Source organism: Drosophila miranda, chromosome XR, assembly GCF_003369915.1.
Source record: "Drosophila miranda strain MSH22 chromosome XR, D.miranda_PacBio2.1, whole genome shotgun sequence".
Classification (NCBI taxonomy): domain Eukaryota; kingdom Metazoa; phylum Arthropoda; class Insecta; order Diptera; family Drosophilidae; genus Drosophila; species Drosophila miranda.
In genome coordinates, this window is record NC_046674.1 from 30884635 (window position 1) to 30911372 (window position 26738).

The 26738-nt window shown below is 45.7% G+C and overlaps 1 protein-coding gene across 1 annotated transcript; it reads right to left on the reverse strand.

The window, feature by feature from the left end:
- Nucleotides 1-10682: 10682 nt before the first annotated feature.
- On the reverse strand, nucleotides 10683-14798 carry LOC108151264. The gene is made up of 2 exons (XM_017279785.2): nucleotides 13678-14798; nucleotides 10683-12946 (listed from the first exon to the last, which is right to left on the reverse strand). Exons 1-2 carry the CDS (start codon nucleotides 14717-14719, stop codon nucleotides 10743-10745), a joined length of 3246 nt encoding a protein of 1081 aa, XP_017135274.2. The 5' UTR covers nucleotides 14720-14798; the 3' UTR covers nucleotides 10683-10742.
- Between the last annotated feature and the right edge of the window lie 11940 nt (nucleotides 14799-26738).

Consider the following 26738-nt stretch of genomic DNA (forward strand, 5'->3'; position numbering starts at 1 on the left):
CAAAAAAGAACGATGAACGAAAAAGAACGAATAAGATGAACAAAAAGGAACGAACTAAAAGAACGACTTAGTTCACTGCATAAAAATGAACAAACGAACTTATTCAGTAAATTGAACGATGTTTACCCAACACTATTTGCTATACCTCTATGGCATACCTATTGTGGCAGTAGTATTACAACTGACATGACCTGCTCCCGCCATGCCCGAGGTGTGACCGCTGGCGACACGCAGAGAGGATTGCTCCTCGCCGTGCCCGCCGGTGGTAGCAGTCACGCTTTCCACCGACGTTTTGGTTGACATCCCAACCCGTGCTTGCTCCTTATCAGCCTCCATTTTTGGCCCGAAGGTCTATACCGGTTAATGTTTTTCGAGGGGACCACCCCCTAGCGTTTTATGCCTGGCCGCCAGGCACCTCTAGCCATGGCCTTGGTAAATAACTATGTCCCAAGACAGGAAATATTTGTTAAAAGAAGATTAGGTTCAAAACTAACACTGGGATTTCAAAAGGAAATAGTTAAGACAAATCATGACACGACAATTATAACGGCCGCGGGCCGAACAGTTCACAAAAGTAATATCCAAAATATCTCAATTTCAGACTCGCAATAACATGGGTAATAACTAGAACGAATGGATCATTGGAGTTTACTGTGGAGATGCGCAGACTGTGTCAATTTACAAGGGACTGGTGAAAATACGCACATCAACAACAAGAATCATCCATCTTATTGATTTAAAGAAAATAGAAAAAGCATTAGATACACTGGCATTTCACACAGAACAAGACTTAACGAGGGGGAACGTTGTGAGTTGCTGCGTACACCGCAACTCTACAGTTATACCCGATACTAAGTCAGTATGGCTCTCCTGCGGCAGACGCCGCTAATATTGAACCACACGACAAAGAGTGCGTGCGAGAGAGACAGAAAATCAGTCTGAGCGTGACGCCGGGCGCTGCGTGGCCACTGCAAATTGATTTCTTGCTTTTGGCTACAAAAATGATCCGATCTAATCCAGATTCAGCAATCTGATAGATATAGTTATTATCTATGATTCTGCGTTTTTAGTTTTCTCGAATGTGCAATATTGTGGATGCAACAGATTTTCGTCCTTTGTGGGGGCGGAAGGGGGTGGAGCGAAATTCTTATAGTGAGATCTAACAGAAGTGCGGATACCAAATTTGGTTACTCTAGCCTTAATAGTCTCTGAGATTTGTGGATGCCCCAGATTTTCGTCCTTTGCGGGGGCGGAAGGGGGTGTGGCGAAATTTGGACACGAAACGGTCAAGGTCCGATATCACAGGAGTGTGGATACCAAATTTGGTTGCTCTGGATCTTATAGGTTCTGAGATCCTTGAACTCATATTTTGCAATTGGCAATGCCGACCATGAAACCTGTGTGTTAGAGAGAGACAGAGCGAGAAAGAATGAAATTGTTTTCTTGATTCTGGCTATAATAATTATACGATCTGGTTGAGACTTTACACTCTATTACATATAGTCATCCTCTACGATTCTGCGTTTTTGGTTTTATCGTATCTTTTAAAATGTGGATGCCACAGATTTTCGTCCTTTGTGGGGCGGAAGTGGGCGGGGCGAAGTTTTGAAATATTTTTGTAGCAGTGACATATCACAGATGTCTGGATCCAAAACATCGTTGCTCTAGCTCCTATAGTCTTTGAGCACTAGGCGCTGAAGGGGACGGACGGACGGACGGACGGACGGACGGACGGACAGACGGACAGACAGACAGGGCTCAATCGACTCGGCTATTGATGCTGATCAAGAATATATATACTTTATGGGGTCGGAAACGATTCCTTCTGGACGTTACACACATCCACTTTTACCACAAATCGAATATACCCCAATACTCATTTTGAGTATCGGGTATAAAAATTAGTAATCTCTACCACACATTAAATCATGAAATTATACAAATAGACTCCACCTTCTACACCATAATCGCTTCCTTTCATGAAAGAACACCTAGAGCTATCAGTATGTTAGGAACAGCGTGGAAATACGTAGTAGGGAGTCCTGACCATGATGACTTCACACAATTAGAAGAACACATTAATAAAGTAATTTTGAATGGCAATAAACAAGATCTCTTAAATAAACAATGAGAGGAAAGATTAGATAGTCTGACCACGATCACCAATACAATAACAAACACAATAAAAAATGACGATAGATTCAAAAGCGAAATTGCAATAAGCCTACAAAATCAAATAAGATTAATCAAAGAAGAGGTCATTAATATAAAATACGCCATACAATGGGCCAAAATAAATGTAATAAACACTGTTCGGAGCAGAACCCAGCCGATTAGCTGCTTGCCAAATAGCACCTAATTCTTGGCCCTCAGCCGCTTATTTTGTTTGTTACTTATGCCTATGTCACTCATTTGTTTGTTAAAGCTTTGCGCTTGCTTGCCCTGCTAAACGCTCTCTGCCAGCTCGCTCTTCGCTATCTCCGCTTTGCGTCTGCCTACCGGCGTCGGCCGAGCGAAGCTGCGCTCAGCGATCGGAGCGGCAATGTAAAGGGCAGGCAAGCCACACTTGCAATTTGGATGTCACGCATTAAAGAACATATCGTAATTTTATTTCTGCGCCGAGTTTTGTTTAATTCGAAATAATTAGTCGGCCGATTGGGGATAAAAAACATTATCTCCACATAAAATTTGGTGACCCCGACGTGATCTCTGAGTTGCAGTGTCAATTAATAATCATTCGCGATCGACATTCGTTAGCCCTAGCAAATTTTCGGCGGTTAAGCACAATTCGGTGCTAAAACACACTTACATACACCTACATACACGCATTGCTGGCTATTAATTTCTCTGTCGCGACAATTCGGTCAGTGCAGTGCGGTGGGCAGTGCAGCGAACTCACTAATACACACAAGCGGAGTACAAAGCGGAATCGGACAGCTCGCACAGCCGCACAGCTAAAGGCATTAGCTGTAATCCCTTTGCTTTCGGTTCCCACGTTTATACGTATACAGGGTGTCTTTTTCGGTCGTGCTGAGTGACTCTTTTAAAACCTCAACATGGCAGCACCTGAGCCTACCAAAGTCGCGAACGCAGCAATGCCGAGTGATGTAGATTTCTACAAGCACAAGGCCGAGTCCATCACGCGCCAACTAAAGGCCATGGATCGCTTTCTCACCAAGGAAGAGCTTGCCGAGTTAGATGAGGCAGAACTTCAAGCTCGCTTAGAGCAAATCGAGCGAATGAATGCGGATTTCGATGCCGCTCAAACGAGCCTTGAAAGGCTGGATTTCCTGCAGTTAGCCCATGATGCCCGGCTGGACTTTTCGAATGTTTATGTCAAGGTTAGGTCCAGGCTGTCGCGGGAGTTCATGGCTGCTCGCACGGTAAATGTTGCCAATTCAACGGCTCGGCATACTCTCGAGGGGAATTCGTCGTTGTTCGCCTATAATAGTATAGGCCGTTCTCGAATGCCCGAGTTGCAGCTTCCGCGATTCGGTGGGAACTACATGGATTGGCCAGAATTCCACTCGATGTTCTCGACAATGGTGCACAAAGACCATCGTATACCAATCATCGAAAAATTCCAATATCTTCGTGGATGTCTAGATGGTGCTGCGCTGGATACGATTCGTTCCTTGGAAATTTCTAAGGAGAATTACGACAAGGCGTTGAATTTGCTAATGTTGCGATTCGATAATAAACTGTTACATTTTCAGGCACACGTCATGGCTATTTTCGGGCTGCAAGGGGTGGAGAAGGGCTCAGCTATCGGCTTGCGCGCGCTCAGCGACAAAATCAATTCGCACTTGCGTGCACTTCAGACCTTGGCGACCCCGCAGGAGATTTCCGATGGGTTGCTGATCTTCATCATAGGCACGAAATTGGACCACAAGACCAAGGAGAAATGGGAAGAGAACTTGCCGACGTCAGGATTGCCTCGGTGGTCAAGCATGGCCTCATTCTTGGAAGCAAGATGTCGGATGCTGGAAAATTTTGGGATCGGCTATGGTAACAATTCCTAGCCAGCAGGTGGGAGAAAGTAAACCTAGCACCCTAATCACCTCCATTAACGATCATAATAGCTCAACATGCAAGTATTGCAAGTCCTCCGATTACTACATATCCCGATGCCAGGCATTTCTAGATCTCCCCTGTTTTTTCTCGATACAAGGAGGTGAAGAAGCGCCATTTATGTCTAAACTGCCTCAACAAAGGCCATTCATTGCAACGCTGGAAGTCAGGGGCATGTAGAAATTGCCAAGCCAAGCACACTGCTCCACATGCAGTCGGGCGCTGACGCTGAGTTGCCGTCGCCGAGCACGGAATCGACCCAGCATGATCCTGCAAGTGCCCTAGTAGCAAGCAAATATACTAGCCCTCCCCCCTCGAGTCAGAAATCTCTGCCTAGCCAAAACGTGTTGATAGCTACCGCAATCGTATAAGTCAGGGGCCGTTTTGGATCGCTTATTCCATGTCGTGCCATTTTATATTCCGCTTCTCAGGTTAACTTTATAACATCGAGACTCGCCAATCAGCTGCAGTTAGATCCTCACCCGTCTCACGTTCAAATCGCCGGTATTGGAGAGTCTATTCTACCATCCAGCAAGGCTGTAGACATCGTCCTGCAATCTCAAGACGAAAGCTATCACGGTTTCCTCTCTGCAATTATCACTGCCTCAATCACAGGAATGCAGCCTAACTTCGGCCTAGACGCAAAGAATTGGCCAATGCCAAATAATCTAAAACTGGCTGATCCTAATTTCGCCAAGCCCCAGCGTGTCGATCTGTTGATAGGTGCTGGTTTGTTCTTCGAATTAATGTGCGTTGGACAGATTCGACTGTCAGACCAATTGCCAACATTGCAGAAGACGAAACTTGGCTGGATAGTGTCAGGAAGTATTAAAAACTCTGAGAAAGCCCGTGCGGCGCTAGCAGCCGTTGAAGATCCCCCTGTCATCTCCGCTTGCGAGACTAATTTGTGCGATATTGTAAGGCGGTTTTGGGAAGTCGATGGAGATTATTAACCCTCATCAATTTCGGAGGAAGATGTTCATTGCGAACAGCATTTCGTCACAAACTGCATTCGCCTAGAATCCGGAGCTTGCTCCGTGCGTTTGCCAACCAAATTCAGTCTAGAGGAATTATGAGAATCGTATCAGCAGGCGCTACGTAGATTTCTCAATTTGGAGAGGAAGCTCCAAAAATGCTGCAAAAATGCACAGCTTAAGGCAAAATATATGGAGTTTCTCCAGGAGTATCGTGATTTAGGACACATGTCGCCAGCTTCGCGGCAGACCTCCCGCAGTACTTCTTGCCTCACCATTGCGTCCACAAGCAGGATAGTACAACCACCAAATTACGCGTAGTGTTCGATGGATCTGCCAAAACAGCGTCTGGAGTATCACTGAATGATGCGCTAATGGCTGGACCCACCATCCAACCTAAAATTCTCATAACTCTGCTTCGTTTCCGCTTTTTTAAAGTCGCCTTGTGTGGCGATATCTGCTAAATGTACCGCTGTGTACGCGTTTCCCATCCCGATACGCTCGTTCAGTGCATCCTATGGCGCAATGACCCGAAGGAGGAGATTCAGGTGTTCAAGTTGGAGACTGTTACTTACGGAACCAAACCTGCCGCTTTCTTAGCAATTCGTGCTATGCATCAATTGGCAAATGATGAAGAGTTGCGTTTTCCGCTTGGCGCTGATGTTGTTCGAAGAGATTTCTATGTCGATGATCTCATATCTGGAGGGGACAGCATTGATTCTGTCATCAAGATTCGTCAGCAGGTAAAGGAGCTACTTTCGAAAGGATGTTTCCCATACGTAAATGGTGTTCGAATGAACCCGCTGCTTTGGAAGGCGTATCGGAGGCGGATCGCGAAAAGTTCCTTACCTTTCATGATGGGACTGAAGTAACCAAGGCGCTTGGTCTAGTTTGGGATCCCACCACGGACAATCTTCTGTTTAGCTTCGCTCACGTCGGAACCGCTCCAGGCCCAATATCGAAGCGTTCGGTCCTGTCTACACTAGCTAGGTTTTACGATCCTCTAGGGCTCATCTCTCCCATCATCACAAAAGCTAAAATATTTATGCAGTCGCTATGGAACGAAAGCCTAAAGTTGAGTTGGGACGAAAGCCTGCCCCAGGATCTACATACGACTTGGATTGAGCTGACTTCGCAGTTGTCGATGGTTGAAAACTTTAAGTTTCCACGTTACGGGCTTCGGCAGCAAGCCAGATTAGAAATGCACGCGTTTTGTGATGCGAGCCAAGCTGCATATGGCGCCTGTGTATACATGCGTTCGGAAGCTCTTGGCATTGTGCAAAGTCATCTCTTATGCTCTAAATCCAGAGTCGCGCCCTTGAAAAGTATGACTATCCCCAAGCTTGAGCTATCCGCTGCCCTCGTATTAGCCGAACTAGTGTCCACCATAGTTAAGGGATTATCAGCTCCATGCCAAATACATTGCTGGTCGGATTCGTCCATAGCCCTTGCCTGGATTCGAGAATCACCATTGAATTTTAATATATTTGTTTCTAATCGAGTTCAGCGGATTCAGGAGCTCACCGCTCGAATGACTTGGCATCACGTGCCCACAAAGTTGAATCCTGCCGACATCATATCACGTGGATCCACGCCCGCTGAACTAATGGATAGCAGCCTTTGGATCTCTGGACCACCATTCTTGCGTCTTGAGAGCTCAGAGTGGCCTGCAGGCTTGCAATTGCCGACCGATGTACCAGAACGTCGTCATGCAGCATTGGTTGTTTCAAAAGAAAGGGATGTATCGTACGATTGCAAATTTTAAAACTCATTCGGATCCATGCAGCGCGTCTTTGCTTACATACATATATCGATTCTACATTCTCAAGGACAAAGGCATAGCGCGGTCGAAGGGTCAACTTACCGTAATCGACATCAAAAATGGTACGCATTTGCTCATAAGGGCAATACAGCAGCAACAATTTTCGGAAGAGATAAGGGCCCTCGCCAGCAAACAGGCCCTACCGCCAAAAAGCACGATGGCCTCACTGAATCCATTTCTGGATAGCTTTGGATTGCTGCGGGTTGGAGGCCGCCTCCAAAATGCCGAATTGGACTACGACGCGAAGCACCCGATCCTGCTTCCTAAGGGACATCCTGTCACTGTCTCTATTATTATCTTCTTTCACGAAAGGTTTCTCCACGCAGGAGCTCAAGGATTGCTCGGACTGCTTCGGCAAAAATTCTGGCCTATTGGTGGACGCAAATATGTTGCGGGAATCATTCGCAAATGTGTTAGATGCTTTCGTTTGAAGCCAGTGCTGAGGGAACATATCATGGGAAACTTGCCTGCGGATCGCGTAAGGACTAATCCAGCATTCCTTTCTGGCAGCATTAAGGCGTTTTATAAGTCTACGTCCCAAACCTCGAATCATCTGGTCAGACAACGCTTCAAATTTTGTAGGAGCAAAAAATGAGCTTTTGGAGCTTCGGCAAATGTTCCTCAGCGATCCTCCTCATACGTCGGCTGTGTCACATCTCTGCGTTTCTAGTGGAATCGATTGGAAATTCATCCCCCCTCGCTCACCTCATTTTGGGGGTTTGTGGGAGGCGGCTGTTAAAGCAGCTAAATATCATTTTCATCGCATCGTCGGGACCTACATTTTTACTCTTGATGAAATTCAGACCTTGGCTTGTGAAATTTTTGCTTTCTTAAATTCCCGTCCGCTTTATGCAATTACAGAAAGTCCCGATGATCTAGATGTGCTCACGCCAAACCACTTTCTCAATGGAGCCCCGAAAGCTGCATTCGACGAGCCAGATGTGACGCATCTCCGGGTCAACCTACTTAGTCGATGGCAGCGGCTGTGTCAAATGAAGCAGGCGTTGTGGAGAAAATTGAGCACGGCGTATTTTTCGATTCTTCAGGAGCGGAGCAAGTGGCGGTCATCGTCTCCAAACATCAAGCTAGGAGCGCTCGTCATGATCAAGGAGGAAACGCTGCCACCATTAAGGTGGCCGCTTGGCCGCATTGAGAGCGTCATCCCAGGAAAAGATGGAACCATCAGAGTAGCCGTCATCCGCACTCAAAGAGGCCTTTTCAAGAGGGCCGTTGGAAAAATAGCCTTTGCCTTCCAACGGGGGGTGAATGTTCGGAGCAGAACCCAGCCGATTAGCTGCTTGCCAAATAGCACCTAATTCTTGGCCCTCAGCCGCTTATTTTGTTTGTTACTTATGTCTATGTCACTCATTTGTTTGTTAAAGCTTTGCGCTTGCTTGCCCTGCTAAACGCTCTCTGCCAGCTCGCTCTTCGCTATCTCCGCTTTGCGTCTGCCTACCGACGTCAGCCGAGCGAAGCTGCGCTCAGCGATCGGAGCGGCAATGTAAAGGGCAGGCAAGCCACACTTGCAATTTGGATGTCACGCATTAAAGAACATATCGTAATTTTATTTTTGCGCCGAGTTTTATTTAATTCGAAATAATTAGTCGGCCGATTGGGGATAAAAAACATTATCTCCACAAACACTTTCCTGATAGGGGAGAACGAAATACACCAAATAGACCAAATATTTAAATCTGGAAATATGCCCTCTCTAACAATCGAGGAAATGTTAGAATTTTCTGACGTATCCATTTTACATAATAAAACAACATTGCTTTATGTCATTAAAATACCAAAGTTGGAACAAGCAGAATACGAGAATATTTTAATAAAACCAGTAGTGAAAAATAACAAAATTATCAATACTAAGTACAATGAAATTTTGTCAAATAAAAAAGCTATTTTTGGGATTATTAACAATTGTCAAAAATATAATAACATTAAGATTTTTAGTAATAACGATGTTGTAAACCTTAGAAATAATACATGTTTGCCTAGGCTCCTAAGAGGAGAAAAATCACTGTGTGAGTTCAGCAACGCCGATCTCATTGAAAAAATAGAAGAAATCAGCAGCGGACTCTTGATGTTAAACGAGTTCAACGAAACCTTACTTCAGCGGAACAGCACGACAAGTTTGGCCGGGACGTACCTGGTCAACTTCTGGAATGAGTCCATATCAATTGATCGACGAACGTTTAACACCTTTGAAACTGTAATAATGAAGTCAGCACCACCCATAATACAGATCACCTCAGAGGAGACTAAACGACTCCAAATCCTATCTCTGGAAGCCCTCCAAGCATTGCACATTGATAACACCAAGCGGTTGGAGACACTACAAATAGCAACAAACGGAATCTCAGCCATAACTCTAATTTGCATTTCTACAATAGCTGCTTGTGTTTGGTGTCTCTATAGGAAAAGACAGCAGAAAATAATACTACTAGTGGCTCCACAAGCTCAAAACGCAAATTCTCCAAACCCCGAGCCACACAAAAATAACCCACTACACTTCAACATCCCATTTTTCTAATATAAAAATCGCTTGAGGAAAAATCGCTTGAGGACAAGCTCCATTTAGAGGCGGAAGAGTTAACGACAAAGTTGCCAAAACACCAGCAACCGACACGAGCCGCTCCAGATTGCCAAAACTGCTGGATCAGCGTCTGGACGATATCCGCCAACGGCGAGGGATTCCGAGAAATACCTCGCCACGGCTGAACTGCTGTCGTTGCATCGCTGCAACATTCCGCGGTCGCGAACCCACAGTAAGAATAGGGCCTCAAAATATATTGAAAAGTAGTCTTTAATTATTCGTCAAATAAAGAACACGGACTTCGTCCGCAAGAAAACTCAATACGTTGAATTTATTAATATAAAAATTTAAATTATATGCACTGAGCTGAGAAGTAACCTGCGTGTTACCCATATTTTTCCATTGATATCATATAATAACGTAACCTTAACTCATTGGTACCTCTCACCCCCTTAGGATCTGTTATCCATATATGATTGTCATCCTTATATCTTTATTATTCTTAATTTTTCTTCTCAAGTCTTTACTAGTATATTAAGCTATCGAGACTCAACAAAAATGCATTTAATTATAAGTTAAGAAACTCGGTCTCGGTCTTCCGCGCTGCCTAGTGGGACCTCTCATTCTCTTTTTACGTTTCGGCGCACTATTGTTCGGTTCCTCCAGCTTTCTCTTGGCTGGACAAATCAAATCATCCTTTTCAAGTATAATTTTCAGACTACCTATCAAACTGGTAGAAGACTCGAGACTACGAAAGTAATTTCCTTCCAGCTTCCTCCGCAGAATTTCTCGAATATTTCCAAAATAATACGGTATGAAAGATCAACGCTCCGTGCCGAATTCAAGCCGGCACTCGAATGTAAATCCGTCCTTAGACCAACATGGCCTCATCAGACCATGTAACCTCGTGGCAATTTGCAATGTTCTAAATGTGCCTTTAACCCGTTCTAAGCTTCTTACTAATACTTCTTCGACTTTTCTATTCCATCCTAGTTTTTTGCATCCAGACATGGCCCCAAGTCCCCCCAACCGCACGACGCTCCTCGTGCCGCGCACCATAGCGTAACGCTTAAGCTAAGTTTTAGTTACGATTCCACCCCCGTTTTAACCGGCCGCGCTACCTACACGTTACACATACATATCCTACAAAACCACACGTAAATACATGAATCTATGAAGAGTATTTGACACATTCAATGCTGACCTCGTTTATCTGTTCACCGTTTCGTTGGAGGATGACGAATCCGCCCTACTACAAACATACAGAAAAAGTGTCGTTTTTCGTACTTTATTGAAATCAAAAAATATATAACAACGAAAAAAATACATTATGTTCTCTCTATTTTAAAACAGAGAGCAGATCTCTTTCCATGTTCTCCAATAAATAGCGGCGCTCGGCCTTGGGATCCCCACCCCGCATTATTTTTTTAAGTTTTTTTTCTTTGGTTTTAATGAGCACTGCCTTATAGCGGGCCATCTCTTTCTCCAGATAGTCATCCTCTCCGACTGTCACTTCAACGCCCAATTCGCGTCGGACTGACATCAAAATATGGAGCATGTCCTCGCGCAGGTTTTTGTGGACGTCTTCTCGTTTCTCTGTCCCCTTCGTTCTGAGAGTTGGGCTGTCAGAGGCTTCTTCACTGCTGGGGTATGGAGTGACATAGTGGGATCCGTCACTATATGTTGATCGAGCGGTATTGGGATATTTGACGTCATAAAAAGGTGGCTCGACGACTGTGGGCACCTCTGGGGTGCATTTAGAGGATGTCGCAGAACACACAGAACATCCAAAGTGTCGGCGGCCTTTCGTTGGCGTCATAGGGTCGTATACTTTCTGATGTTTATTCTTTCTCATTTCGTGGAATTTAAGCCGCTCAACCATGGTCTTTATCATGAGGTTCTGAGAGCCGCCCATGAACTTGCCTTTAGCGTGTCCCATAGAATCCCATAGATACACCTCAAGGCCGGATGGTCCGCGACATTCCAAGTTCTGAGGACCATCTTTGGTCTTTTCGTCGCCTTGCTGAGTTTGATTTATAATCTTTTGCTTGATGTGCTGAGGGCCGCCCATAGACTGATTGAAAGATAACTTTTCCATACCAGATAGACCCTTTGGATCGAACAATTGCTGGTCTCCAACATTGGTCGTTCCAAAAATTTTCGCAATTCCACGTAACTTCTGTTGCATGTCATTTTGAGGTCCCCGTATGGGCTTCTCGATAAAACGCGCTCGCATAGCGGCTGGCCTTGAATCGTAAATTTGAGGTGCATCCTTAGTCGTTTTGTCGAATTGATGCCTCATGCTAGATAGTCCCACCGGTGCGGATGGCGGAGACAACGGCGATAGCTTAGGATCAAAAAATGTAATACCTTCAGCCCTGTTATTCTCTATGGGGTGCTGATCACCGCCTGTAGACAGCTTGAAAGCTCTATGTTCGATGTTGCAAGGGTCTACATGTGACGAAGACAAAGATTGCCCTGGATGAAAAAGTTGAGATTGTTCCTCTATGGTATCCTCATTGAGGTGCTGATCGCCGCCTAAAGAATGTTTGAAGGAATGACGTCTCATCCCTGATGGATCCAGTGAATTCGGGTTCGAAGATGGTATTTGGTCGTGGAGAAGTTTAGGTTCATCCATAGTCTGTTCCATGTAATGGTGAGCTCCGTCCATAGTCTGATTGAAAGTGCGATATTCCATGCTGGATGATTCTACTTGTGACGAAGGCGAAGATAGCCCCGGATCAGAAAATTGAATACCTGCACCTCTGGTATTTTCTATGAGCTGCAGATCTTCACCTTCACCCATAGACTGGTTGAAAGAGTGACGTCTCATCTCGGATGGCTCCAGTGAAGTCGTGGTTGGATATGGATGAGGTTCATCCATAGTCTGTTCCATCTGATGCTGACCTCCATCCATAGACTGGTTGAAAGCGCGATATTCCATTCTGGATGACTCTGCATGTGACGAAGGCGAAGATAGCTCCGAATGGAATAATGGAATACCTTCGTCTATAGACTGGTTGTAGGAGTTATATCTTATCCCTGATGGATCTAGTGAATTTGGTGGCGGAGATGGTCCTTGATGTTCCATTCGGGGTTGAACTCCGCCCATAAACTGGTTAACAGCTCGAGATTCGATGTTGCATGGGCCTACATTCGACAAAGTCAAAGATAGCCCTGGGTCAAAACGTTGAGATTGTTCCTCTAAGGTATCCTCCTTGAGGTTCTGATCTCCACCTATAGACTGGTATAGGGAGTTACGTCTCATTCCGGATGGAACCAGTGAAGTCTGTGGCGGAGATGGTCCCTGGTTGTAAATATATTGAGGTTTATCCATAGTCTGCTCCATGTGAGGCTGAGCACCGCCAATAAACTGATTGAAAGATTTATATTCTATGTTGCATGGGCCTTCATGTGACGAAGACGAAGATACCCCCGGATAAAAAAATTTAATTCGTTCACCTTTGGTATCCCCTTTAAGGTGCTGATCTCCATCTCCGCCCATAGACTGTCTGTTAACGCGATATTGCATGCTGGATGAATCTGCATATAATGAAAGCAATGATAAGAATGGAAATTCATATTTTAAAATATTAAAACTGAGTGGGATTTTGTTGAGATTTTGGACACCGCAGGCACCGCAGACCGCAATCTCTCTCAATCTTGTTCGTTGTTTTCATGGGAGATGGAAACAACATTGAGAGAAAGAGAGAAACCACAACCGCTAGATGGGTTAAACTGTACATTTTTGCACCCCGTTTGTCCTCTTTCCTAGTGACATATTTTATCAGACATTTAAAATATTTTATCTGTTTCCATTTTTCTACTACTGGCTTTAATTCTGTTCCATCGGTCTATCTCTCTTTTTACCCTAAGACCAGTCGTTATGTTTCGCTCCCCTCTACCAGGAGGCGCACACTGGACGAGGAAAAATGTGTTAGATAGAGTGTAAGCGCGTGGATGGGGGGTGTCGTAGCCACTGCAAATTGATTAGTTTATTCTGGCTACAATAATGTCTCTGCAATCTAGGCGCTCTTATAGTCTTTGAGCACTAGGCGCTGATAGGGACGGGCAGACGGACAGACAGACATAGCCTTATCGACTCCTCTTTTGATGCTGATCAAGAATATATATACTTTATATATGGTCGGATACGCTGCCATGAGAGTGTTACAAGCGTCTACACAAAACTAATACTAATGTAGATACCTATAATCTTTGAGTATCGGGTATTAAAGTATAAAAAAATGTAGAAGATATCAAAAAGTGAATACCTTGATGTATGGGATCTTCCATGGGGTGCTGATCTCCGCCCATAGGCTGGTTGAAAGGTCGATATTCCATGTTACGTGGGTCTACATATGACGTGGGCGAGGATAACATCGGATCAAAAAATTGAATTCGCTCACGCATGTTTTCCTCCATGGGGTGCTGATCTCCGTCTATAGACTGGTTGAAAGAGTAACTTCTGATCCCGGATGGCTTTAGTGAAGTTGGTGGAGGAGATGGTCTTTGGTCGTACAGCTGCGGAGATTCATTTATAGTCTCTTCCATATTATGCTGAGCTTCGCTAGTAGTTTGGTTGAAAGTGCCATATTCCATGCTGGATGATTCTACTTGTGACAGGGGTGAAGATAGCCCCGGATCAGAAAAATTAATACCTTTGCCTCTGGTATTCTCTATAAGCTGCAGATCTTCATCTTCACCCACAGACTGGTTGAAGCAGTAACGTCGCATTTTAAATGGCTCCATTGAAGTCTGTTTCGGATATGCCTCCGAGTCGTAGAGATGTTGATGTTCATCCCTTATCTGTTCCATGTGGTGCTGAGCTTCCTTAATGGGCTTTTTAAAGGACTGAATTTTCATGTCGGATGGCGTCAGCGAAGTCGTGTGCGGACAGGGAGTGGTCTGTTCCATGCGGTCCTCAAAGCCGTCTTTGGACTGGGACTTTATCGTGTTGACCTGGAACTCCATCCATTCTAGCTTAACAGGAGGTATCTGTTTGAATACGCCGTCCATTCGCTGCTGCTTGATGCACACGCTCAGGTTGGTCATGTGGGCATTGCGGATCTGTCCATCGATCTCTGTGTTGCACTGCATGGCGATAAGCTTATTTAGCCACAACATAGCGTGGCGGTACTCTTGCGATCTGGTTTCGAAGGCATCTTCCGGTAGAGGAGAGTTTTCCAGGATATCATAGAAATCGTTGAACAGCCTATTCATCTTTTTATGATGATTTTCGGTACCGCTGCGATCCCTATGTCTGGATAACTTTTGCTCCTTTGCACATTTACCGTTCTTTGGACGCTTCTCCATATTTTTGTAGAATTATAATATATATTCTGTTTTCCGAAATATATTTTATAACATGATGTGATTTTCTGAGTACTTATAATAGTCCGATCAACATAAAAGCCTAACCTGGCGTTAAGTTCTCAGGATAGTTCTCGCTCACAATATCTTTTCAAAGTTTCATTGAATTTTTATACCCGATACTCAAAATGAGTATTGGGGTATATTAGATTTGTGGTAAAAGTGGATGTGTGTAACGTCCAGAAGGAATCGTTTCCGACCCCATAAAGTATATATATTCTTGATCAGCATCAATAGCCGAGTCGATTGAGCCCTGTCTGTCTGTCCGTCTGTCCGTCCGTCCGTCTGTCCGTCCCCTTCAGCGCCTAGTGCTCAAAGACTATAAGAGCTAGAGCAACGATGTTTTGTATCCAGACTTCTGTGATATGTCACTGCTACAAGAATATTTCAAAATTTCGCCCCGCCCACTTCCGCCCCCACAAAGGACGAAAATCTGTGGCATCCACATTTTTAAAGATACGATAAAACCAAAAACGTAGAATTGTAGAAAATGACAATATCTTTAAGACTGCGGAAGCTGAATTGGATCGTATTATTATTATAGCCAGCATCAAGAAAACAATTTCATTTTTTCTCGCCCTGTCTCTCTCTAACACACACGTAGCATAGGCGGCTTTGCTTAGAGTAAAACATTTGCGCCTAGATCTCAGAGACTACAAAAGCTAGAGCAACCAAATTTGGTATCCACACTCCTAATATATCGGACCGAGACGAGTTTGTTTCAAAATTTCGCCACACCCCCTTCCGCCCCCGCAAAGGACGAAAATCTGGGGATATTCAAAAATCTCAGAGACTATTAAGGCTGGAGTAACCAAATTTGGTGTCCGCACTCCTGTTAGATCTTACTATAAAACGTGTATCTCAAAATTTCGCCCACCCCCTTCCGCCCACACAAAAGACGAAAATCTGTTGCATCCACAATATTGCACATTCGAGAAAACTAAAAACGCAGAATCATGGATAATGACCATATCTATCAGATTGCTGAATCTGGATCAGATCAGATCATTTTTATAGCCAATAGGAACAAATCAATTTGCAGTGGCTACGCAGCGCCCGACGTCACGCTCAGACTGATTTTCTGTCTCTCTCGCACGCACTCTTTGTCGTGTCGTTTAATATTAGCGGCGTCTGCCGGAGGAGAGCCATACTGACTTAGTATCGGGTATAACTGTAGAGTTGCGGTGTCCGCAGCAACTCACAACGTTCCCCCTCGTTTTATTTATTTTTTCCTCCATTTGCTTTTGGTGTATATATGGTATAACGTAAGACGTCAAATGGTTCAAATTATCATTATAAAAGAATATGTATATAGAGTATGAAGAATAATATGCAAAATATATTTAAGCGTACTGATAAATGTGTAAATGATGTATTGTTTTTTAAATATCCTCGCTCTGACCAAGTACGTTCTATTTGAGTTGAAAATTACAAAATAGAGAACAGCATTCTAAATTTGAAAAAATCTTGACCATTTGATCAATGAATGTTCCCGGAGTTCCCAAGGTAGCTGTAGCGCCATTTGGCTAATAATAATTGTTATTAGGATCGTATTTTATGAAGTCTAGTGTAAGTTAGGCTAGGGCAAAGCGGGAGCGCAATAAAAGCTCGTAGCGCAATAGCTGCCACCGTAGGTAAGATAGGCGCAGAAGAAATTGTTTGAATATATGAAGAGAAGTCGAGAAAAATCTATGAAAACGAACGCACGCACTCCTTTTTTTCGTCGTCTTAAAATACAAATTTGCAGTCACCCAAGTTTTCGGTCTCTTTTATTTAGAAAAACTATTCTAAATGTTCATGGCGCCTCCGGGTGGACTTGCAATTTAAACGTATTAATTCAAGTGGAAGGCAAAAGTGACAGTGACACAGTGGAGAAAAGATCAATAGCCAAAATCTATTATACCTACATGTACATACATATGTTCTGCAGCTAAATTGCCAAATTGACCGCGACGTGTGTGCAAATAATTCAACAAACAAAACTAAAAATCACCGCGTCGGTCGTGCAATACCCTGTCTGCAGCTATATACAAAAGGAGATATATACATATACCATCTACCAAAGGAGATCCAAGTGGAGCATCCAGCATCAGAAGAGGAGAGTACAGCACCAGGAATTTCCAATCTTATCAAGAGGTATTTGTGCAAAAAATTGAAAGCTCGAGTGAAGACGAAAAGATTAAAAAACTCGCAATTTTTGTCTTGTGCTGAAACAATTGCACCTCGCTTTCAATTCTTGGCACATACGTATGACATAGTAGAGCTAGATTACATGCTGTAGTTAGAGTTGAGCATATATATTAATACATATATACATACATATGTACATCTAACCCTCTTGGACGCAATAACTACACATATAACTAATTTTAACTGCAATCGCTGTCACCCCTTTCCCCTTTCTCGTTTTCGTTGTGTCAAATATATGTATAGTTGGGTCGTTGTATATATATATGTATAGTTCTGGTCTGATGAGCTCGTGAGGTGGCTCAAAGGGGGCCTAGCTGAGGCCACCGGACGGGTCGCAGGTTGCGGATAGCGAACGACCTACCTATATACAGGTCATATAGGTAGGTCAGCTGCGAATAATCGGACATCCCTAGGGAGAGTACCGAAAATAAGCAGCCCCGGACAGCCAGCGGGTGTTCGCGAAGTAGCAACACTGACGATGCGCTTGTGGTGCCGCCTCGTATAAGTAGCTCACACACTCCCCTATCCCTACACACTACCTACCCACATCCCAACCCCCCACATTCAGCTCACACCGGGCCGGACTAAGAGTGTTATTCGACCCATGCCGAGAGTTAGCCTGGCTGGGGGCCCGGTATAGAAAACTAGCCCAGTCGTTAACGGAGAGCTCAGGGACTTGGCAGTCCCCTGTTCTAAGTATGCCTTATCCGGGCAACGTGGATCTCTGCCCGGACGGACCGTACCCCTTCTCTGCAGCTCGTGGGAAAGAATGGAAGAATTTAAAAACAAACAAAATGAGTCTGGCACTCCACAAATGCCAACAGGGAGCAATCCCAAACAGGGGAAGGTAGCGGCCCAAAGGCCTGGCCCGACCCGCAAATCAGCAGGGAAAACCTGCGCGGCGGAAGATGCTAGGGAGAGCCCAATGGGGTCCCATCCCGGTGTCGGGGTGGGTGGTGAATTGGCTCCCAAAACCGATACCTTGGCAGAGTGGCTATGCAATCCTGCGGCTGCTCTGCCTGCTGGTAAAGTGGCGGGTGATGAGTCACCATCTACTAGTGTCCAAGCCAAATCTTTTACATATGCCGATAGAAGGAGTGCTGGCAATATACTCCGTCGGCAGAACGCAAGCCAGATGTCCAGCCCGACGGACAAATGGATAAAGAAGGTTGAGTGGGCCTCGAAGGTGCTGCCGAACTTTGGCAAGGAAGCACCGAAGAAGGAAGCCCCTCAGCCAAAAAGGCAGCGCTCGCAAGAGACTCCGGGGCCGACACCGAAGCGCTCCAGAGTGCTGCCTAACACATCATTCGCGCAGATTGACAGAGAAAGGACGCTGATTGGCGTCCTGGACAAAGGCAGCGCGGACTCCCGGATACCTAGAAACCAGTGGAAGGGGGTGGAAGCGGCACTGGCCGACCGCTGCTTCGAGCTGCTGAAAAAGCAGCCTGGACCCCCCCCCCCCCCCCCCCCCCCCCCCCCCCCCCCCCCCCCCCCCCCCCCCCCGTCAGCAAAGACATGGGCTGGTACCAGGGCTGCATAAAACTCGTAGCCTGTGAAGACGAGCGCTCCGTACAGCTGTACAAAGCAGCGGTAGCGCAAGTCGGGGAAGTCTACCCAGGGGCGAAGCTCGTCGCTGTAGACTGGAGCGAAGTGCCCAGTAGACCAAGGGCGAGAGTCTGGGTGCCCGCCTCCATGAAGGAGCCGGAGCGCATCCTAAAAATGTTGCAAAGATGAAACCCCCACCTCCCAACAGCGGATTGGAAGGTGGTCAAAGTTGATACGACACAGGGCACAGGGACACAGAGACGTCCTTCCTCCTCAAAACCTTTGAGAGACTCGTCGGGCTGCAACTGAGGACAACTATACACCCTCAGTTGCTGTCAGGCGCACAGCATGCCTACCGGAAAGGAAAATCCACGGAAACGGCTCTTCATGAAGTGATCTCAGGTGTAGAGAAATCTCTGCATCACAAAGAGTACTCACTCATAGCCTTTCTCGATATTGAGGGAGCTTTCAACAACGTTGTACCGGGCGCCATTACAGAAGCCCTGACTGACCTGGGGGTGGACCGTCACTTGGTGATGCTCATTGATCAATTGCTCACATGCAGGACGGTGACATCATCGATGGGATCGTCCGCACAGTCAAGGTATGTCAACAGAGGCACCCCGCAAGGTGGTGTCCTGTCTCCTCTTCTGTGGAACATAGCAGTCAACAAGATTCTATGTGACCTAGAAGGGGGGGGCTGCAAAGTCGTGGCCTATGCGGACGACGTTGCGATTATCTTCTCGGGGAAATACCCCCAAACACTTTGCGACTTAATGTCCACAAAGCTAGCGCAACTGTCGGATTGGACAGAATCGCGCGGTCTGGGAGTAAATCCCTCAAAAACGGAACTCGTACTATTCACAAATAAATACAAGGTCCCGCCCCTCAACCCTCCAATACTACAAGGAGGCAGGCTCTCCTTTAGCGACAGTGCCAGTTACTTAGGGTTGGTAATTGACAAGACGCTTAGCTGGAACCTGAATGTCAAAGACAGAATGCAAAAAAGCTATTGGGCTAAGATGGGGTATGATCCCAAGCATAGTCCAATGGATATATCAAGCTATAGTTAGACCAATACTACTCCACGGAGTTACGGTGTGGTGGCCGGCCCTATCAAATAGGGCGATCACCAAGCAACTGGGCAAAGTCCAGCGGACTGCCGCCCTCTGCATCAGTGGAGCTCTTCGAACCACATCAAATGATGCGCTAAATGCCATCCTATGCCTACAGAGCCTTGACCTCGCAGGAAAGGAACGGGCAGAAGCAGCAGCAATACGTCTAAGAGACTCAGATCAATGGGTGACACAGTGCATAGGTCACTTAGCCATATTAAATAATAGCAGTACCGTCCCCTCAAAAACAGACTACCAAGTTCCAAGAGAGTACACAGACACTCCCTTCGACACAATCATCCCTCACAGAGACGAATGGCTCGAGGGACTCCCAGGCCCAGATGGGGCCATAAACATCTTCACAGATGGATCAAAGCTGGACGACAAAGTCGGAGGGGGAATCTACTCTGAACAGCTAAACATAAGGCATTCCTTCAGACTCCCAGATCATTGCAGTGTCTTTCAAGCGGAAGTCATAGCAATCAGGGAGGCTCTAGACTGCCTACAAGCGGCTGCCGTCACGGCAACCAAGCTAAACATTTATAGCGACAGCCAGGCTGCGATCAAATCGCTAAGCGCGATTTCCTCGAACTCGGCCACCGTGGCAGACTGCCGCAAATCTCTGCACGAGATGCTATTAGCCTGATTTGGGTCCCGGGCCACCGGGACATCGAGGGCAATTTTATAGCGGACGAGCTGGCCAGATCTGGCACTACAATCCCTTTTCTCCAAGACAAGGAGGATATCTGTATGCCAATGGCCACCTGTAAGCTCATTATAAGGGAGCAATACAAGCGACTAAAAAACGATATGTGGCAAACAGTGCCACGATGTCGCACAACTCGGCAAACATGGCCGACCATGGACATGAAGCGCACCTCTGAGCTCCTCAAGTTAAGCAGGAAAAGGTGCAGCGTAGTCACACGTTCCCTCACGGGACACTGGCTAACCCACGCTAACAGGCTGGGGGCCCCACATAACGATTTTTGTCGCAGCTGTAGAGACGAGGAAGAGGAGGAGACAGTGGAACATCTGTTCTGCTCCTGCCCAGCTCTCAGCAGAAGAAGGCTACAGCACCTGGGCTCAGCCTTTCTACACGACATCTCAGAGATGTCCAAACTATGTCCCAGGAGGATAGCGAACTTTGTGAGAGCATCTGGATGGGATAATTGCTGACAGGAAGTCTCACAACGCAGGAAGGAAATGATCCTATGCGGTATCACAACGGGCCGAAACCGGCCTAAGTGTGACGGGTTCCGAGCGAGCCCGGCAGCCGCCTCAACCTAACCTAACCTAACCTGGGTCGTTGGCCAAGCACGCATACCAATACGCAGCTGCAGCGGTGAATTTTTTCGTCTCGCTTTCGCTCCTCACCAAACACCAAGTGACGCGCTACCCTGTTTTCGTCGGGTATATTCGTTTGGTGTCAGTAGGATCCAACTATCAATTAAGACAAAGTCGTGCCTCGCAAATCAATTTAGCGTCGATCGTTGTCGGTGCATACGTATACACAACATCCATTCTTCAGAACTACAGCGGTGAAATTTTTCGTTTTCGCTTGTCACTTGCTGTTCGTTGCTATTCTTGTGTGGTTTTCGTGTACGCGCCAGCCAAGCGACGCTCTACCCTAAATTTGTCGGGTATATTGGTTTTTCACCTCGTTTGGGTACAATTACCCATTATTTCATTGAGTGCCTCGGCATTAAATACGATTATTAGAAACGATCTTTCGCCTTCTGTTGCTTGTATTGAGAACCAATATGACCTCAAAAGCCAACAATATCGCCCTTGAAGAGCTGAAGAAAAAGCGCAGTTGCCGTGTCAAAGGCATTCGTTTATTAGCGGACCGTTTAGAAGCGGGGGATATTCCGCTGGTATTGACGGAGCTCGAGTGCAGACTCGAAACGCTGATGCGTAGCATTGACACGGCACGCGAACTTCAAGAGAAGATTGAAGATATAGACATTGACGATGAATTTGGAGTCGAGTTGGAAGAACTCTCAATTGTCACAAAGGCAAAATTAATGTCTCTCATTTGCGCCTTGAAGACAGCTGATGAGACAATACCGGCAGTACCAGCTTATGGTGGCCCAACTCGTGCTCGCCTTCCGAAGTTAGCACTGCCGCAGTTCAGTGGCAACTTTTCGGACTTTAAAAACTTCATAGGTTTATTTGAGACTCTGGTTCACAATGACGAAAGCATTCCAATTATCGAAAAGTTCAACCATTTGCTTTCGTGTCTCTCCGGTGAAGCGTTGGGAATAGTTAGGGCTTTCCAAGTAACCGAGACCAACTATGAGAAAGCAATGGCTAGCTTAAAACGGGTCTACGATAATGATTGTCTGATCTTTAAAAATCACATTGATGCCCTATTTAGCCTTCCCAAAATGAACCAGCAATCAGCATCGTCCTTAAGGAACCTTATCGATACCGCCTCATCCATAAATGGTTCATTGTTGTCGATAGGCGATGATAAAAAGATCTCGAATGCGATGATTATTCATCTCGTCTTGAGCAGAGTCGATCCGGTGACCAAAGAGAAATTGGAAGAACAGCTCGATTATGACAAACTGCCACTTTGGACGGACTGTGAAAAGTTGCTTAATCGCAGACATCAGCATCTTTTGGCCGAAAATTCGGACAAACCAAAGCAGGAGCAGAAAGCTGTGCCAAGCAAGCCGCATAATCGGAGCTCATTCGCGTGTTCTACCGCGAATACCAAAAACCAACAATGCAGCTACTGCAATGCGAAAGGCCATTTGTTGACAGATTACAGTCCATTTGGTCGGCTGGCAGTAATGCAAAGGTTCGAATTCGCAAAAACTGCATCCTTGTGCATCAATTGTCTGCAGCCAGGCCACTCTGTAGTACGATGCAAAGCTAAGAAGTGTATTGCATAGGTACACAGTGGCGAATAAAAGTCTGGCGTTACCATCACCTCCAGAGAATTCTTCTCCTCCTCCCAATCAGAATCAACCTTCCACTTCGCATGCTCTCCATGCGACAGCTATGGATAGAGTTATTCTGGCTACGTCGATCGTAAGCGTCCGAACAAATAATGAACATGTTTTGGCCCGAGCTCTGCTTGACTCGGGGTCTCAAACAAATTTTATAACTGAGGACTTAGCACAGCGCTTACAGATCCGTAGGGAGGAGTCGTGTATCAACTTGCTTGGTATTGGTGAATCCAATTCACAAGTGAAGAAAAAGATACACACGGTGGTGAAGTCGCGAATTACTGGTAGTGAGTTTTCGGTTGATTTCTGGATTCTAAGGTCCATTTCGGGGTATCACCCTGATCAAACACTTAACGTGAGTGACTGGAAAATCCCGAAGAACTTACCACTTGCAGACCCATATTTCTTCAAGCCACAAAAGATAGATATGTTGATAGGTGCAGAAACATTTTTCGAACTTTTATCTGTTGGTCAGATTCGACAAGGTTCTGACTATCCAACTCTGCAGAAAACGCTTCTCTGCTGGATTGTGTCGGGCAGATACACTCCAAAGGTGACTGCCACCCAAGAAGCGAGGAATTGTTTGAGTTGTCGAGAAGAGTCAGTGATACACATCGACAACACATTACAAAAGTTTTGGTCACTGGAAGAATTGCCGTCTTCTAAAAAGTCTTTATCTCCTGAACACAAGTTATGTGAAAAGCATTATAGAAGGACTACTCAGGTCGTGCCTTCAGGTCGGTTTGAAGTAAGACTGCCGTTCAAATCAGATTCCAGTATCTTAGGCAACTCCTTTGAAGTGGCTAAACGGCGGTTTTTATCGCTTGAAAAAAGATTGTCTCGTGACCCCGAGTTACAGAAAATGTACTTGGAGTTCATGGAAGAGTACCTCTCCTTGGGTCACATGTCTACCACAGACAACACAATCCCCAAAACTCCACATTATTTCATTCCACATCAGTGTGTGTTGAGGCCCCAAAGCACGTCGACCAAGCTCCGCGTCGTTTTCGATGCGTCTTGTAAAACGTCCTCTCAGGTGGCCTTGAACGACATCTTCATGGTCGGTCCTACGATACTGGATGAGCTGTATTCGACATTGCTCCGATTCAGACTACACAGGTACGCCTTGACAGCCGATGTCAAGAAGATGTATCGCCAAGTCTGGGTCGCTGATGCGGATAGACAATTCCAGCTCATAGTGTGGAGAAGAGACCCGTCTGAGTCCTTGAGAATATACCAGCTCAACACCGTAACATATGGGACTGGACCAGCCCCATTTTTGGCTATTCGGTGTTTTGAAGAGGTTGAGTGAGTCTGCAAAACTCTCATTCCCTAAATCTGCTGAAGTTATTGACTCCGACTTCTATGTCGATGACATATTGACTGCTGCTGGTTGCGTAGAGGAGTTAAAGACAATTAAGTCTGATGTGGCTCAGGTTCTTCAAACCGCTGGGTTTGAATTGACTAAATGGTTTTCGAACTCACCTGAGGTCACCGCATCCGAGAGCACAGTTAAACCGATAACGATCGCGGACTCAGAGTCTACTAAGGCGTTAGGAATATCGTGGCTGCCACACGAAGACGTCTTTAAGTTCCAAATTGACACGTCAGTTATGGGTCTCCGAGCGACAAAACGGAACATATTATCGGTGACATCAAAGCTGTTTGACCCCCTTGGCTTGGCAAGTCCTTTAGTAATTAAGGGAAAGATCCTACTGCAGGAGCTTTGGCTTAACAAGCTAGATTGGGATGAGTCAATTCCAATGAACTTGGAAGCAGCATGGAACTTATTAAAAGAATCCTTGGGTCAGTTGGAGAAGATTACCATACCTCGATTTGTGCATACTGATCCCATGTCACCGATTCAAGTACATGCCTTTGCCGACGCATCCATGAGAGCTTATGGAGCCCGCGTCTATATCCGTAGAAAGACTGCAGAAGGTTTCAAGGTCTCCTTGTTGACTGCAAAGTCGAAAGTAGCGCCACTCAAGACGAAAACGCTCCCAAGGCTTGAGTTATGTGCCGCTCACCTTCTAGCAGACCTTTGTCACCGAATCAAATCACTGCTCAAGGTTCCAATTGAGAAAATGATATTCTGGTCAGATTCAGAAGTTACTCTTCATTGGATCAGATCCCACCCTTCGTCGTTGTCAACATTCGTTGCGAACCGAGTAGCGGAGATTCAAGAGTGGTCAAGTGAAGCTACGTGGCGGCATATGCCAACAAAGCAGAACCCAGCAGACATAGTTTCGAGAGGTTGTGACGTAGAGGAAATCGTGCAGTCGATCTGGTTTGGTGGACCAGAGTTCTTAAAGTTTGAAGAAGAGAGCTGGCCCAGAAATCCACACTTCGAGCTTTCCGAAGAAGAGATACAGATGGAAAGTCGGAAGAAATCGGTCGGACTGACCGTCGCGGCCAAGCCAAATAATTTAGTGGATGTAATCAAGGGATACTCGTCACACCTCAAACTGCTAAGAGTGTTCGTTTTCGTGTTCCGCTTCATCCGAAAATGCAAAGACAAAAGTCTCAACTTTGGAAAAATTCCGTCATCCGTAGAATACGACGAGGCGTTTCTAAAAATAGTCGAAATAACACAGAAAAATGAGTCTCAAGAAGATATTGAAAGGGTTCGTAAAGGCACCAAGTTAGGCCCCAGTCTTCAGCGCTTGAATCCCTTCATCCATGAAGAGGCTGGGACATGGTGCTCTTTGTCGTTGTTGCGAGTTGGGGGGCGACTAGTTAAAGCTCCTATGTCATATAATGCCAAGTTTCCCTTTTTATTGACAAAACGCTCGCAGTTTGTGCAGACATACGTTCGCTATCTGCATCAAACGAATTTTCATGCCGGCCCACGAGCACTCGTGAGTATCCTTAGACAGCGCATTTGGATAGTGAATGCTCAGGCGGTCTGCAGGGCGACAGTTAGGTCGTGTATTCGTTGCTTTAAATGCAAGCCGCTACTCCAGACCCAAATGATGGGCAACTTACCCGCAGACCGGCTCCGTGCTCTCCGCCCATTTTCAGTATGTGGCGTTGATTTTTGTGGCCCAGTCTATACGACTCTGAAAATTCGTGGAAGGCCCCCTTATAAGTCCTACATAGCGTTATTTGCCTGTTTTGCGTCCAAGGCGGTTCATTTAGAAATTGTCTCCGATTTGACGACTAATTCCTTCTTGTTGGCATTCCAAAGGTTCGTCGGTCGTCGAGGATGTCCGCAACGCGTGAACTGCGACAACGCGACAAATTTCGTCGGAGCAAGTCGCCACTTCAGCGAACTGCGGAAGAAAATAGAAGCGGAAGCGGACGCGATACGCGAATTTGCGTCAAGAAGCGGGTGCGAGTTTGCCTTCATACCGCCTCGAGCACCGCACATGGGCGGACTTTGGGAGGCCGGTGTGAAGTGAAGGGCTGTAGTATGTGTGTTAATAAATTTTTGTTCGACGCAACCCATGTACATAATTTAATGGTCAAACGCTCATAACATTAAAGTGGCATTTTTCAAGTGGACTTCATTCTTTACGGGGTGGACTGCGGGTTCATGAACATCTTGCCAGCATTATCATCTACATTATCCCCGAGATATCCCCAAATAAAAATATATTTACCAGTGTCCAATGCAAGGTATACTATAAGTAGGCCTTACTGTAGAGTAGAGGGCTTGATCTGTCTCGGCAATAGAAAGCCGATGTCAAAACGAAGAGACCAAGAGCATAGACCAAAAAAAATTAAAGACATAATGAAGACGAGAGAAGGCTGTTCGACCATCATCATGCGCAGCAAGAGAGGGTGAAAGACTCAAACTTGACTTCGAACTCTACTCGCTTTCTGATGCTCAATGGGAAACGTTAAACCGTTTCTCCAACTTGCTACAAAAAAACGAGGGGGAACGTTGTGAGTTGCTGTGGAGACCGCAACTCTACATTTATACCCGATACTTAGTCAGTATGGCTCTCCTCCGGCAGACGACGCTAATATTTAACGACACGACAAAAAGTGCGTGAGAGAGAAAGAAAATCATTCTTAATTTTGGCTAAAAATATGATCCGATCTGATCCAGATTCAGCAATCTGATAGATATGGTCGTTATCTATGATTCTGCGTTTTTAGTTTTCTCGTATCCTCAATATTGTGGATGCAACAGATTTTCGTCTTTTG

What these genes read in the sequence shown, in the direction of transcription:
- LOC108151264 (XM_017279785.2), bottom strand. Translation starts at nt 14,719, where the DNA reads ATGGAGAAGCGTCCAAAGAACGGTAAATGTGCAAAGGAGCAAAAGTTA. An exon ending in GGAAGATCCCATACATCAAG is followed by an intron (nt 12,947 to 13,677) that starts GTATTCACTTTT and finishes CATTATATGCAG; the next exon opens with ATTCATCCAGCATGCAATAT.